Below are 15520 nucleotides of genomic sequence, written 5' to 3'. Positions count from 1 at the left end.
CAATCTGTGTGTAGAGTCTGGTTAAAAGAAACAGCTCGGGGGAAAAAAAAGTTAAAATAAAACTTTTTCTGAAAACAAATGGCCAATGAAAACCCCCAATATGACACACACAAATGCACACACCCTGAACCATCCAACCAACAGATATCCTTCTTGTCCAGTCAGTGCTTAGCTTTAGTCTGTGACTAAAAATATATTTGTTCTTTGCAGTGTACATAGTTTTCCAAGCCTTTATGGTTTTGATAGGGGTATTCTCTTTATTGGTGCTTAGAAATATTTCTAATCTTGTTTAGCAAATAAATGTCTTCTTAATAGTGAGTAAACAATAGTACAGTTCTGGATTTTGTGATGTGATTCTGAATGCTGACTTTTTAAGAGATCATGTTTTATTTTTTTCCAGGAAGAGCAGAAGGAGTTGGATGAAATAACAGCTAAGAGGCAGAAGAGAGGAAAACTAGAAGATGATAAACCTGGAGAGGAGAAGACTATATTACATGGTAATGGCATCTTCCTGGCTGTTCTCATTTTCTAGCTCACTGTGTTTTCTTGCCTGCTGTGTTAATTAGTGAGGATGGCAGACAGCCTCAGCACGTTGATGTTTCTGTATTGGAGATAACAGCACTCACAGGCAAAAGCATAAAGGACAGGGAAAGAGATAAACTTGGACTAATTCCACTTCATACTGTGAAGAGCAGTGTGGAAATATAATTTTTCAGGGTACTGGTTTTATTTATTTATTTTCAGTGTTACTAGATGCACGTATCTCTTTTCTGTTTCACAGAGCAAACATATTGAAGTAATGGATTTGGCTTAGTTTCAGCTTCAGAATTATTGTAGTTTTATGTGTCAGTATTTTCATCAGCAGGTAGTGCTCTGAGTTATGGTTTATGAACAATTTAGAAAATCACTTGGACTTTACACTTCCTCAATTTTTAATGTAAATGTTCTTGCTGTCATATTATGAATAATTGTGTATCAATTAATTACCCTAGAGAAGCCTGTAGTATGTGGTACCTTCAAAGAAAATGGTCTGGTAATTAAGTAGAATTCAGTAATTTTTTGAAGCTGTTACTTCAACTGTGTGCATACAAAACAGCCCTGTGTAGCACTGCTTGGTGTGGCTAGTTTGGTAGACAGGGTTTCCCTTTGTGTGCCAGTTTGTACAGCTAGGCTCACACACACAAGCTGTGAGCATCCTTTCTAATGTGCATTGAGGAAGAAGTGGTGGCTGTGAGAAAAGCATTGCTGGCATTACAACATTGTTCTGTTTATGTGTAGTAGATCATGATGGTATTTATAGCAATGAACATAACAAACATGAAATTTTAGCCACTGAGCCTCCTACGGGCTAATTATTTTGTATCCAAGTTTTCATGCTCTCTACCTGAAATTTCACAGTGAAAGATCTTGCCATATAAACTGTGATCTCACATGCAAACATTCCAGAAATACTCCATTTTGAAGATGTGTGTATGCATGCATACTGTGCAAGAGTACAACCAAAACTGCCATAACAACATTCCAGAAACTGAGAAATTAATTTAATCAGTGCACAGTTTATTGTCATGACTACCCAACATACATCTACTCTGAAATAATCCATTTCCTGCACAATGCATCCCTGTGTTTCTGACTGTCCAATTGCTTCTTAAATCTAGCTAAAGAGCAGTTGTTGGCTGCTGCTGACCAATATTGGTTCATGCTGGCCAAATGAATCTTTTTTTCCTTGATTTGTAATTCTGTTGGCATGACTGACCCAGCACAGAGTTGGCCAGAATGTGAGTTGCAAGCAAATGTCAGGGTTAGAGTTGCACGGTTTAATCTGTGGAGCGTTAGTGTAAGCGAAGTCTTTTTGGTCAGGGGAACTCTCTTGCTGTTTGATGATGAGTAAAATAGGTAAGAGAAAGATTGTCTTCATGTTTGGATTGTAAGGTTCCAAGCAGACTTTGCTGAATTGACATAATTTGAGTATAACTGATGTCAAATAAGATTCTCCATCTGTATGAGGAAGCTGGTTTTTCTTATACCCCCTCTCTCACCTCTCGCTCTACAGCAGAGCAGCTATGTTGAGAAAACTGTAATTGTGTGAGTTATTAAGCCTTTCAAAGATTATAACCTCTTAAAATATGGATTCTCAGAATTCTCTGTTTACCTTTTCAGTTAAAGAAATGTATGACTATCAGGGGAGATCTTATCTTCATGTCCCTCAAGATGTTGGGGTTAATCTCCGTTCTACAGTACCACCTGAGAAGTGCTATCTTCCAAAGAAACAAATCCATGTGTGGTCTGGGCATACAAAGGTAGGAATCTTTGTGAGCATAGAGCATAACAACTCATTTAATTTTTTGTCTGCAGCTAGTAATTTCTATAAAACTGAGAAGTCAGTAGAAGGAAAGAGTATTTTCCTCTTTACCATACTCTGCATGTAATTAGTTGAGTTACATGCTCAAAGTGTTTGCCTGTTCCATTGCAGTTGTCTAGCTGCATATACTTTTTGGCTTCCTACCTTAAAGGGTCAAGTATTATTCAGTGACTTTGGGGGGATTTGAAGTTATTTCTGAAACTACAATGTGAATGACAATAAACCTGATTCTAGAGATTCCTGAGAATGTTTGGGGTTTGAGGGGTTTTTGTAGTAGGAGTACTTAAGGGCTATTTCATATCAAACTTGGGTAAAGTTACATAGGTTTGGTGATTACAGCTTTCCCAAATATAGCTAATACCTTTGAGAGGTGTGTCTTGGTGAGGGTTTTCTTTGATGCTGCTTAAAATCCACAGTTCCTTCTTGTGTCAGATACCAAAACAATATACACACTTGTGGTGTTAGAAAAGTGTTTCACTGCTCAGGGTAGTACAGCATATACTCAATTTGCTGCTTCTGTTGCCACAGATTTGGGGGGAATATTCTGCATTGCAATAGACATCACCTTAATATTTGGAAGATGGAAGAAAGGAGGACACAGGGAATGGTTTTGGCTTTTACTGTTTTTTTCAGTTAAGTCACATTTCTGAGCTTTTCTTAAAGGATTGCTGCATCAACGAGCTTATAGCTGCAACTATCAGGGCTTTCCAGAATGACACCTCCTCCCCAAAGCTCTAGTCCTTCCTCTGCCTTTTATCCTATTACACCAGACTGATATGTAACATGGCTTTTTCCTTCAAACAAGGTGAATAATGATATCGATGAGAGAGGCAAAAGAAAAATGGGCTAACAAATTTAGAAAAGCAAGGGGATATAAGTAGACAATAATAGAGAGGATAAAGTATCCAGCTCCAACCAGAGGTGGGAGGGAGGAACTGGATGGCATATGAATAGAGTAATCAACATGAAATGGAAAGGAGGGACATTAAAACCACGAGTACTTGGGGGTTCTTTGGGCTTCCCAGAAAGGAGTACCTGGAATACAGACAGCTGTGAAGATGCTGTGCCCAGGAAATCTGAGCTCAGTGGGTAGAAACATTGGTACTATATGTAAGAAATTGAGCTGGCCAAAAATTTTGTTTCATTTTTTAAAAAATTCCGTACCTGCCCCATTTAAAAAGGCTTGTTATGCAGAGACAGTTCCTTTAACCCCCAGTTTGTATTTGTTTGCTGTGTTTGCCACAGTAATGGTGTAGATGTTGAAGGAGGTTATATATACAGCTGTTAAAGTGAAACAACTTTTTTCCAATAGCATTTGTTCAAAATACATCACTGTTTCTGAAATGGAATGTGGGCAGGTTATTTCTTTTGTAGGTACAGTATCTGTATATTTTATGAAGATAAGCTTTAGCTTTTTGCTTGGAAAAGAGGGCAAATGAACTGAACAAACTTCTGATTATCCACTTACTGTTAACTTATGTTCTTATTTCCAGGGTGTCAGTGCAGTCAGATTGTTTCCTCTGTCTGGGCATATAATGTTGTCTTGCTCTATGGATTGCAAAATTAAGGTGAGTTATTTTTCTGTTTTCATGAACACATTTTATACCATCCTGGAATATAGACAGTGCATTTTAGAATAAATAAACATACTTCAACCCAATACCTTTTGTCTGTGGTAGAATAATGTTAGTTGTTTTTAATAGCATTTAGAAGGTCACAAGTTTCTCACATTATTGCCTTTGTTGTTGTATTAATTTATTTTCTGTGAAGTCTAGTTTTACAGCTAACAATAGGTCTCTGCTGAAATCTTTTAGTGAAACGTTTGTGATGTGAACTAATCTCACTTCAGTCCAGCATATATCAACAGAAAGCTGATGTTTTGGGGTGTTTGGGTTTTTTTTTAGTAGCAAAACTTTAAGTCATTAAAGTTGGAATATAGTATGGGAGTTTTAGTTATTCTAAGGGAATTTTGCTGACAGGAAGATGACAGCATTCTAGTGAATTTCTGGATAGATTGTGAATAATCAGTACATGGTATATGTTTGTAATTAATTTCTTAAAAGATGTTTGACATATGTTGGCACTTAATTTCAGCATCATTGTTGTTTAACAATTGACATATTTGCCCCCCATCCTTTTTTTCCTAGCTGTGGGAAGTATATGGTGATCGAAGATGTCTACGAACATTTATTGGTAATTGATTTTTTTAAACTCATTTATGTCTAAAACAACTTCCTGGAAGAATGTGGTTTAGGTTAGCTTATTAATTTGTCATAGAGAGGACTCGTGTGCATCCAAGCCCATGGCTGTTTGGAATGATCTTGGCAGTAAGGACTGAAAAACATGCATGTTTTGTTAAGAACTTTGTCATTATTCCAAGCAATTTAACGTTTATGTGTAACACCTTACAACCCTTAAAACAAGACATTAGTGTCCTACAGTCATGAATACTTTATGCAAGACTTCTTTTCAAAGGCAAAATTTTGACATGAAATTGCCCCATCTTCATGTTGAAAACAGCAACCCTCTGTATTTGACCGGTGAGGGTGTCTCATGGTCTGATCCCTCCTTAAATAGGTCATTCCATCTGTGCTGAGTTTTTAGTGCAAAAGCATGGGAAATCTTTTTTAGGTTCAGGTGCAGTCTTTGTTCATGTAACAGGTGCTTTTTAAAGCAGATATCTGAGAGAGAGAGAGAAATACAAACTTCTTAGCAACCTTGAATGCAGAACAAAAGTAGCTGATTCTCCTATTGAAATAGGAACATTTCTAGAACACTGAGTGAATATATGTTGAGTAACAAGAAAGAAGTCTTTTTTCACCTATTATTTCTGATGACAGCAGTGTGGCAAAGATGATGGCTCAAAAAAGGTTCTCTCTCAATAGACTGCTCTTTTTGAATAGTGTGCCTGTTTTTCTCAAAAGATTCTTATTATCAACCAGATTTGCCTACCATTTTGCTATATTTCAATTACTGTGTCAGTATTTAAACTAAAAAAAACTGCAAGTCTGATGTGGTGGTCACATAAAAGTATTGAGGCTAAGGGGTAACAAGATTAACATCAGATGAAAGCATTCTTAATTTTCTGATCTAATATTTCCCATATTTTGTGCCTGCTTTCTAATTTTAAATGTTTCTCCATTAGATTAGCCTCATGCAGTGTTTGTCTCTTCTCTTTTTCATTAGATGTTGCCATTTATTAGAGTAGTTTAAATTTCTTCTGAAGTTCTGCTTGTTATCAATTTATACAAGTTTATACTTGTTTATCAGTTGTTTCTGTGCAGTGCTTTTGTTTCTCTCTCCAGTATTTTAGAGGTGTGAGGGTGTTATGATGTTTTATTCTCACTATTCTTTAGGAGTTACTTTTTCTTTCTCACTTGAATTATTCTTTACTACTTCTCATTAAGAACTTCAATAAGTGATTTAAGTGATTTTCTTCATCTCTTTGCATTGTTAGAGCCTTTGAGTAGTATGAATTTGTTTTTTTTAATTAATTCTAAGTGTGAATGGATGGAAGTCTACCATTGCATTTTTTCTGTTTTGTAGGACACAGTAAAGCTGTCAGAGACATCTGTTTTAACAATGCAGGCACTCAGTTCCTTAGTGCTGCATATGACCGCTATCTAAAACTCTGGGACACTGAAACAGGTAGGCTTCTGTTTGTAGGTGCTGCTATTTGGCACTGATTTTAATTGTGACTGCAAAGATATCTCAACATTCAGGTTGTTTCCAGTTGTCCTTCATATTGTCTTGTAGTTCACTGTTTAGGCTTTTATTGCAGGATAATTCGTCTTTTTTCACATGTTTTGTGGTTATCTGCAATGGTGCAGCTCACACTACCTGTATTTCATATAGCTTTGAATTTGAGAAGTTTGATAGTTGTTTGTAATGCTAGAACAATTTTTAGCAAAAAGACATCTTGTCAAATTGCATGTTTACATTTACAGGCGTGAAATTACTCTTTACACCTAAATATGCCTAATTTAGAAAAATTATCTCACTTGGTCTTTTGCTTACCCTTAAGAGCACTCCAAATAAGAACAGGTGGTGACCTGCTGGTTTAGAGAGTTGAAGGGTAGGTCTGATGCTTTCATGCCTGGGAGATGCTCTGTAACATTCTGCCACAAATAGTTTGTTTTAAAAAAATACAGGATAGATTTTGTTTGTTTAATAGTTTGTTAAAAAAAAATACAGGATAGATTTTGTCAGTATTCTTTTAAACCTGGGTCTCTTCCTAAGACAGAAAGTTCCCATGTTTGAAAAAGTTGTTAGCTTTCTGGGTTAACAGAAATCTAATCTTATACAGCCAGAAAGATGTAAGTCTAATTCTCCAGTGTTGAGTCTGAGCTCAGTTCTTTAGACAAAGCTTTTGGATTAACACTCTCCTGTTAGTTATGGATAAGGAGTTATGAGGGTATTTGTGGCTGAAGCTAAGAGGGGAGAACTGGGCTTTATTTTGCAATTGGATTACTGTTAACCTTTTCTGAGATTAGTCTTGAATTCTTGCCCACATTTGTATCTCTTGTTGAGAAGTCCTCTAATCCTAAGGAGATATGTTTTGCAAAAACAGTGGTCAGCTTGTGATATCCTTGTGAACCTGTCCTTATGTTCTGTTATGTCCTGGTGGCATACAGGGTACCAAGCAGTTGTGTTGTTTGGGAAGCTGTAACAAACTTACAGAGCAGTTTGTGTGTGTGCATGTTTATGCAGGTGCATGCATACAAATGTGAAAGATGGTCTAATCCAAGAGCAGGGCAAATTCTGCCCTCTAATTCTCTCAAGGACATTAAAAGAAGTGTTGTCTGCTCTTAGTAAAGTGCTTTTTTCAGTATCTGCAAACAACCAATCAGCCCACAGCACTTCCAACCTGATACACTGTAAATGGGTTTTCTGTTGCAGGGCAATGTATTTCAAGATTCACCAATAGGAAGGTTCCTTATTGTGTCAAGTTCAATCCTGATGAAGATAAACAAAATCTCTTTGTTGCAGGGATGTCAGATAAGAAAATTGTACAGGTATGTCTACTCAATATTTAATTCTCTAAGAGTACTGGTATTTAGTAAAAACCAGGTTCTTATTCTGACTTTTTTAATTGTAGTGGGATATTCGAAGTGGTGAGATTGTGCAGGAATACGATAGGCATTTGGGAGCTGTCAACACCATTGTGTTTGTGGATGAAAATAGGAGGTTTGTGAGTACATCTGATGACAAGAGTTTAAGAGTCTGGGAATGGTAAGTCTAAAATTTTGAATTTTACCTCAAAGTATATTGTGAGCAAACTGAGAAGAGAGTTCATTTTTAGAAGTACACATAGCACATAGGCCACTGGAGTGTACTGAGTTCTAGCTAGCTCAGGAAAAGCTTCAAAACACTGTTCTGACTTAATGCTTGAGACACTTCATTGATTTCCTCTTCCCCAAAGAAAGCATAAGACAGCCCTATCAGCCTGAAGCACACTGCACTCTGTTAGTGGTCTCTGCTCTCTCCCCTTTCCCCAAGGGTGTATTAGTCTTTAAATTAACTCTTAAAGCAATGTCTGCTCTATTACAATTAGTGTGTGTTGGTTTTGAATGCTTTGAACTTGGATGTCCATAGTAGTATATGATATTGACCCATGTTTGAAGTAAGTAGTTTAGTGTAGCTTTATTCTGGTTTTCTGTTAGTTTTCTGTTAGGCTTTTTGGCAGTAATTGGTACACACAGTATGAATACAATAGATGGCAGAAAAGGGAGAGTCTGTCCAAGAAAAAATAATACAAAATATTTGAAATGGCTTCCAGTTTGTAATATTTAACCTGCAGAGAAAACAGATCACTCCTATCTGAAATGTTTTTCACAAACTTCTAGGTACTAAAATCTTGAACTTTAGAACTTCTAAGATTTCTTTAGGATTTGAAAATTTATTTTGGAAAAAATCAGTCCCATATCTTGAGGTATTAATTTCCTTTTGCTGTTCACACATGCAAAACTGTTGCATAATGCAGAATCTAGTTCGACAGTTCTGTGACTAATCAGTTTCTTCCTAGCTGCTTGCCTTTTTTTTTTTTTTTTTTTTTTTTTTTCCTGTAGCTTAGACAAGAGACTCCAATCTGTGGTGTTGGAATGTTCCCCAAGCAGGCAGCTAAATCCTCAGCTTGTCTGTGATCGTCTGCAATCATTGCCAGTAGCAGTAGGAATGACCAAAGTCTGGGAACCCAGGCTGAGGCTAGACGTAAAATGCTGTCACCATATGCTGCTTCAAGAAAGCCTCTGCTCAGTACTTCATAAGCAGACCCATGGATTTACTGAGCTCCTTAAAGAAAAATCTTTACAATACCATGTCTGCTAAGGAATGTCTCCTCTTTGTTGAGTGGGAGGATGATCTCGCTTGCACAAGTCTGTTATTTCCTTGAGATTGGATTGCCCTTGTTTTATGAGCTTTGTGTGATGGCTGAAATAAATAGTGAAGTGGGTGGATTTAGTCAGTCTGTGGAGAAAAGCAGGAAAGGCAAAAAGGTTCTGGCATGGGAACATGGCAACCTGATTGTTCCAGTAGCAGAAGTTTTTTTCTTCTGAGGAAAAAAACATGTAATAGTGTTTTGTACACTGAAGAAAGGGCTCCCTTGTTGAAATGATAGGAAACTCGACTCTATGCAATATTCTGTAATGCAGTTGTTGGGAAATTCTTTGGTTTTATAAAGAGCAGATGTAATGCCATCTTCCTGGGCATGACTTGAAAACCTTTCCCCACAACCTACCATGATATATGCTAATTGGTCTGTAAGCATGTTTCTGTAATTTCAAGACCCAGATTTTTAAACTGTCTTAAAACTAAGTTAACACGTTCATTATGAAAGATTTTGGAGTTCAGAAACGACCTTGGCAAATTATTTCTCAAATCCTTTTCCTAAGTTGGTAAGAAAAATTATTTGCTACTTAGAAGTGATTTGGTTGCTGCACCTTTTGTTGCTTTTCTTCAGTATGTTCTTCAGCACAATGTTTCTTCAGTATCCTACAGAAAAAAAAGTAGAAGTAACTATGACCTGAGTATGGCCTTAAAAGCTTGTAATTAGAAGTTAGTCTAATTGCTTCATTTCAGTTGTCTAGAGGAATTCTGTAGTGTTTTGTAAACACTTTGACTTGGCCAGAGATGGGTAATGGGATGGCATGTCTGACTTTAGAGTGAGGAACTCCTGAGAACTTAAATCTCCTTTCCCAGGAATCCATCCTGTGCAAAGATTTCATGGGGCTGTGCATAGAATTGCAGTTGGTTAGTTGCTGGAAGTTCAGACTTCAAGTATAGTACAAACTCTTGTAGATTACATAATTTATTTTAGGAATATTAATGGGAGTACTTGAAAATTTGCCTGCTTTTGCATTTCATGTGATTGAGGTATTAAAGCTGGCATGGGTATCGTATACTGTGTTCTCTCTTCTAGAAATGCAAAATATTATTTTGTCTTTGCCTTGTATGCATCTAATCCTGCTTGGGTAAGCACTGAAATGATGTGACCATTTAACTTTGGAGGCTGTTAGTTCTTTTTACCTCTGGGTCAGCCAGCAAAGCAAGAACTGTGCAGTGGCAATTAAGTTATTATGCTGACAGGTTTTGAAGGCTTGTCATCTCTGTAAGTCTGTGCCCCTCAGTGGATCTTTTCACCATGGCTCCTGGTAGAGATAATGCAGTCTCCTGAGGAACATCTTCACTATAGGTGTAGGTCCCAAAACTGGATTGGGTTGTACTGAGAGTTTGGGCTGGCTTACTTCTTTTCCTTCTTTTGTTAAAAAGATTTTTCTGTCTCTTGCTTGGGGAAGTTGTTGTATCAAAACCCCAGAGTAAACACTTCTGAATCTTGGGTAGCAGATAGAATTTCTGATATTTAAAACTTGTCGGCCTTTGAAATGCTATGAAGTGGGGAAAGGACTTTAAAATATTTAAATTTTAAATATTTGTCACAGAAAACAAATATGTCACATGAGTTTTGAGGTTGGGCAACCATGATAGCATCTGCGTTGGTAAATTTTTTAAGGGAGCAGGCTGACATTACTTATTTAGCAATTTGACTGGAAGCAAATGTGAAACACAAATGCATCTCTTTATTCTGCCTAATAATTTAATGCAGCATATCCTGCTGCTGTCCTAAGTGTGCCTGGTAGGTATCAACATAAAGCAGAGCTGTTGTGAATAAATTCTAGCAGGTGAGCCTGCCTTCATTTGTAAAAGGAGAAGCAAAACAACCGATGCTGCATTTAAATTTCTGACTGCAGAGCAATTCAGTATTGGAGACGCATCTTCTGTGATGAGACTTTAACGGGGCTTCCCATGGGATTGGTTGTACCAGAAGGTTGTTGGTCTGCAGGAGTGCTGGGTGGTGGGAGTGGATCAGGGCCTGGCCTTGCTGCAGCAATAACCTTGTGTTGCAAGTGGAGCTGGAAATGGTTTGGGGAGGGTGTGGCACAGGGACTGCACTTCCTGTGCTGTTGTGTGGATCAGCCTCAGAGATGATGTGGAATCTTCACAGATTTGCTGCCCAGTGGCCATCTTAGGTCTGTCTGTTTGCAAGCTGGTTATCCCTGGCCTAAAGTGCATGCTTTTATCTATGGAGTCTACTAAGTGGGTTGCCCTTCTTATTCTGAGGAGTAAATGATTTTAACTCACAGGAGCATTTGTGTCCCTTCCTGACAACAGAACAGCTTCTCACCCTGCTGCCCCTGTGTGTTGCTGAACTGGAGATGAGGGAAATAACTTCCTGCACAATAAAGCAGGATGCTAATTACCTTGCTAATGCTGGCTGTATTGCCATCCAGCGAGGCTGGGGCAGCTGGGACAGGCAGCCACCCACGCTCTCTGCTCCCCGAGTGTTCCAGCAGCCCTTCTGCTCTGTCAGTTACACAATGGAGTCATAAACATCCCCTTTGTATTAATTCATGTCGCTACAGAACATTTTGCATGTGCTTTCTGCAGAATGCATTAATCAAATCTATTTTCTGCTGGAGGTTTCTTTTGCTTAATGAGAATGACATGTACATGCCTTCCCCTTTTTCCAGTCTTCCAGTGCAGGGTAGGAGGAATACTGTGAATATGCACAAGCCGTTAGTAATTCAATTTATATAGTCAAAACCAAAGGGCAGTTCTGTGGAGTAAGGATTAGACTGTCCTTGTTTTTACCCTAGGCCTGTGTACAGGACAGTGTATGTTAAGAACATGCACTGGCACAGTCTTTATGCAATTGAGCTGGGAGTTCAGTGTTCAGTTCAGCTGTGAATATTTGGAATTTGGTTGGCATCCCATTTGGGGAGGTCAGGAGGAAAAGGGCATGTCAAAGAGATGAGAGTCCTTTTTTCTGTTCCTTTAAAAAAAATGTTTAAAAAGAGGAATTTAAAAGAGACAGAAGTATTGATTTAAAACAAAACTCAAGTCAGTAAGATGTTCCAGTAAGATCCATGTCAGTATGTTCTTGCTATCTAAATAGGAACTTTGTAAGAGCTGCAGTTATACTGGAGGCAATAAAGGAACTTGTGCAATAGTTTTGCTCTTAACAATTAAAATTATTACTCTAATTTAGACTCTGGCTCATTTGACTGGAGTAAATTCACACTCTGTGATTACGCTTTAGATGGCTCTGCATCTGGAGCTCTTGGGTGAACATTCATAATATTTTTGAGTTTTTGCATATTCTTCCTTTGGATGCCACCATACATTCTCCATGGTTCAGTTGCCACATAAATCAGCTGACTTGAAGCAGCTCTTTGGAACATCTCCATGTCTTCATAAAGCACATACTTCTTCCTTTTGCAGGGACATTCCTGTAGACTTCAAGTACATAGCTGAGCCAAGTATGCATTCCATGCCAGCCGTGACTTTGTCTCCAAATGGTAGGTTAACACTTTACTGCCTTCTTAGACCTTATTTACATAGGCACCCCTTACTGATTATTATCTCTGTGATGTTGCTGTGTTGCATCCTCCTTTCACCTCAGACTAACCCCTCCCCAGTCACTCTGTGCACTTAATCCAAGATTGGATTGAATCATGTTTTGATTTAAAATTCTAAAGAACAAGTATATCAAAATGAGCGTTTATGTCAGGGTAACTGTGTCAGTTTAAAATTAGGCCTTCATCCAGATGAGGCAAAAGGACTCCATAGAGCTACCATGTGCTCTTTGCTGTATTTAAACTATTAAGAGCAAGAATGGAGAGAACTAACAATGGTGGCAGAGTGTTAAGCAAGTTCAGCAGTCCTTGTGGTGCCACAGTTAAAGTAGAAAATCATGTTGTATGTGTTCTTGTTCCCTTCTGTTAGGAATGTGGTCCAAATAATTTTTGCATAAGAGAAAACCCAAGTTATCTCAGTGTTTCTGTATGTTCATGTTCACTGGTGTTTATGTTCTTCAATTAAAATCATGCTGAAGAAGGATAGTTGTTTAGTGCCTCCAGTAATCAGTGAAAATCCTTCTAACAAGGCAAAATTCCTGTTATCTGTTTTGGCCAAATTTAAATAACTTTAGTGTCACCATTATTACAGTGTTGCCAGACTTGCTGTTAACAATCCCATTGGGCTGAGTAGAGGCGGATCAACTTGTTGCACAGCCAATGTTATGTTGTCACTGCATAAAACACTTTAAAGGCAGTGCCAATATGCAGAGTTTGGGACAGAAGTTTCTGTTCTGGGTGTTCTGTAGCACATCATCATTACTGGATTCTCAGGCAGGAGCTAATGCACTGCCAAGATGCAAAATGAGATGAAGTTATGATTAGAAAAGCCTCAATTTTTCTTTCACTAAAATATCTTTATTAATTGCATTCCATTAAGGCAGAGAATACTACATAGTTGCAAACTCCTCAGTCTACCTTAGACCTGTTTTCCCATAAAGAAAACAAGGGGTGACTTCCTTAGAGCACCCACAAAACAGGTGACCAGGAAGAGTGCAACTAGATGGATTTGGTTCCCCTCATGGAGTTATGTGATTATGTGCCATCAGCAAGATTACACAGTATCTTAAAAACTTGACAGGAAGCCAGTGGGGTTGATGCAGCACATAGCTGGAGCAGTCAGAGCTTTAGTAGAGCCCTGAGTGCATTTTGTAGGCAGAGGCATCCCAAAGCTTGTCAAACATAAGGTTCCAACTCTTGGCAGGCAGAAACAATATCAGCTGTTACCTAAATCCCTGCTACATAATGAAAATCTGGATTCAGATAGTGCAAGAAAAAAATGTCAAAATCTCTAAAAACATCCCACTTAGGTCTGTTTCTTCAGATGCAGCACCCTGACACCACCTTTGTTTATTGCATTTACAGGGAAATGGTTGGCTTGCCAGTCAATGGATAACCAAATCTTGATTTTTGGAGCTCAGAACAGATTCAGATTAAACAAAAAGAAAATTTTTAAAGGTCACATGGTAGCTGGCTATGCTTGTCAAGTGGATTTTTCACCTGATATGAGGTAAGTTTTGTGGGAATGAACTTCATCTTATAACTTGCAAGTATGGACTCTAAATTTTCTTTTGAATCCCCTGCAACATTTCATGAATGCACAGTCCCATTATCTCAGCATTGGGCAGAGCTCCCTTGCCAAGCAGCAGAACAGAAAGTTCACTCTTAGCATCTGATAGGACTAAGAGAGGCTTCCACATCTGACTCCCATCTTTTTGCACGTGGTGTGCAGTGCAGGATCTGTTCCCACAATGTGCGCTCATGTTGAGTATCTGGGATTTGAACTCGCCCAGTTTGCCCAGTTCCTAGGTCTGGTGTAGATATCCTCATTTACTGTTCAGAGAACCATCTCTTTCTTCCTGTTTGCTTAGTAATATGCCCATACATTTAGTACTGTATGTACATGAGATAGAAGTTACTATAAAAACTGGGGAATTACCTCAGCAAACCTGGGGGGAAAAGTGTCTATAATTTTAGAGAAACTTGTGGCACTTTCTCTTGGGTTCCAGCCACACCGTGCAGGGTATAATCACACTGCTTAGCACGTTTACCTCACAGTTGATGGATCACCTTCTGCAGGACTTGTGTGCTCTTAGAGCACAGCCTGAAAGCTAATTCCTTGGCAGGAACGTTTGCAGGCTGTGTCAGATGGGAAGCTCCCTGGAGGAAGCTCTTTACTGTTGCTCAGTTGCTGCTTGTAATAGCATGCAATGTCATGCACACATGATACAACTTTCATTTTATTCCTGTTGATACAGCTATGTGATATCTGGAGATGCAGATGGGAAACTGAACATCTGGGACTGGAAGACAACAAAACTCTACAGCAGGTTAAAAGCACATGACAAAGTCTGTATTGGTGCAGTGTGGCATCCACACGAAACATCCAAAGTCATCACGTGCGGCTGGGATGGTCTGATTAAACTGTGGGACTAGAGGGGGTGCTGCAGAGACCAAGAGATGCAAGCCCTGCATACATCTGAGATTAGAGTGCATTCTGCTGTGAGGAGGGGTAGACATTGTAATACTGCAGTTCTCAGCTCTCTGTATATATGCACTAAACACCAGGAAATTCAGAAGACTCAAGTGAAAGGATATAGTTCTAAATGTGGCATCTGGGAATGAGAAACTAAGCTGAGGTCATCTGAAGCATGCAGAATCATGTGCCAGTTTGTCTCGCCTCTGCTTGTGCAAAACACTCTTGTAAAATAATATAATTTTAAGAAAAACTATTTTTGTGGTTCTGGCTGTCAGGGAGTTTAAAGAGAAAACCAGCAATTGTCTCACTTTCTTCCTAAGAAGAAATCTTTGGTACCTACTGCAATAGAGCTGGAAAAGATAAGCACAAATCCACTTGCTGAGATTTGCTAATTCACACTAGAAATGAAGAATTAATTGGAAGCTAGCAGTTGTCAGATGAACTCTATCAACTGAAGATGCCGTTCATAGTCTTAGTTTCTGTCTGTAGAATCATGAGGCTACTCACTTTCACTTTTGCAAGTAGTCTTCATTTTCAGGGTTTTCCTTGTAATGGTTGTGTGCTGTGTTGTTTTTTTGTCTTCCCATATGCTATTCTCTTCCAATAAGCATGACATATTAAAAAAAAAATTGAATGTCTCTTTTTCTGTTTGGAATAGTTTGTATTATAAGCCCCATGAAGGTTTTGACAATTTAATGTATATACATGTGACACCTTTTCTCTTTAAAGAACTTATTTTTAATAAATCTTTTTATAAAAATTCTGCTT

General features: G+C 38.3%; 1 protein-coding gene across 1 annotated transcript in view; it reads left to right on the top strand.

Moving 5' to 3' along the window:
* CDC40 (cell division cycle 40) overlaps positions 1–15520 on the top strand; it is a 36269-nt gene extending 20749 nt beyond the window's left edge. The window contains exons 6-15 of the mRNA XM_054280527.1: positions 401–497; positions 2161–2300; positions 3856–3930; positions 4510–4555; positions 5909–6010; positions 7262–7377; positions 7461–7594; positions 12140–12216; positions 13639–13783; positions 14532–15520. Of these exons, the coding sequence (XP_054136502.1) occupies positions 401–497; positions 2161–2300; positions 3856–3930; positions 4510–4555; positions 5909–6010; positions 7262–7377; positions 7461–7594; positions 12140–12216; positions 13639–13783; positions 14532–14709 (1110 nt within the window). The 3' untranslated portion in view covers positions 14710–15520. The remainder of the gene's footprint in view (positions 1–400; positions 498–2160; positions 2301–3855; positions 3931–4509; positions 4556–5908; positions 6011–7261; positions 7378–7460; positions 7595–12139; positions 12217–13638; positions 13784–14531) is intronic.

Source organism: Melozone crissalis, unplaced genomic scaffold (assembly GCF_028551555.1).
Source record: "Melozone crissalis strain CALT ecotype California unplaced genomic scaffold, PUWL_Pcris_2 ptg000027l_1, whole genome shotgun sequence".
NCBI lineage: Eukaryota > Metazoa > Chordata > Aves > Passeriformes > Passerellidae > Melozone > Melozone crissalis.
Note: the sequence above shows the minus strand (reverse complement) of the source record. Positions and strands in the feature narration are given on the sequence as shown.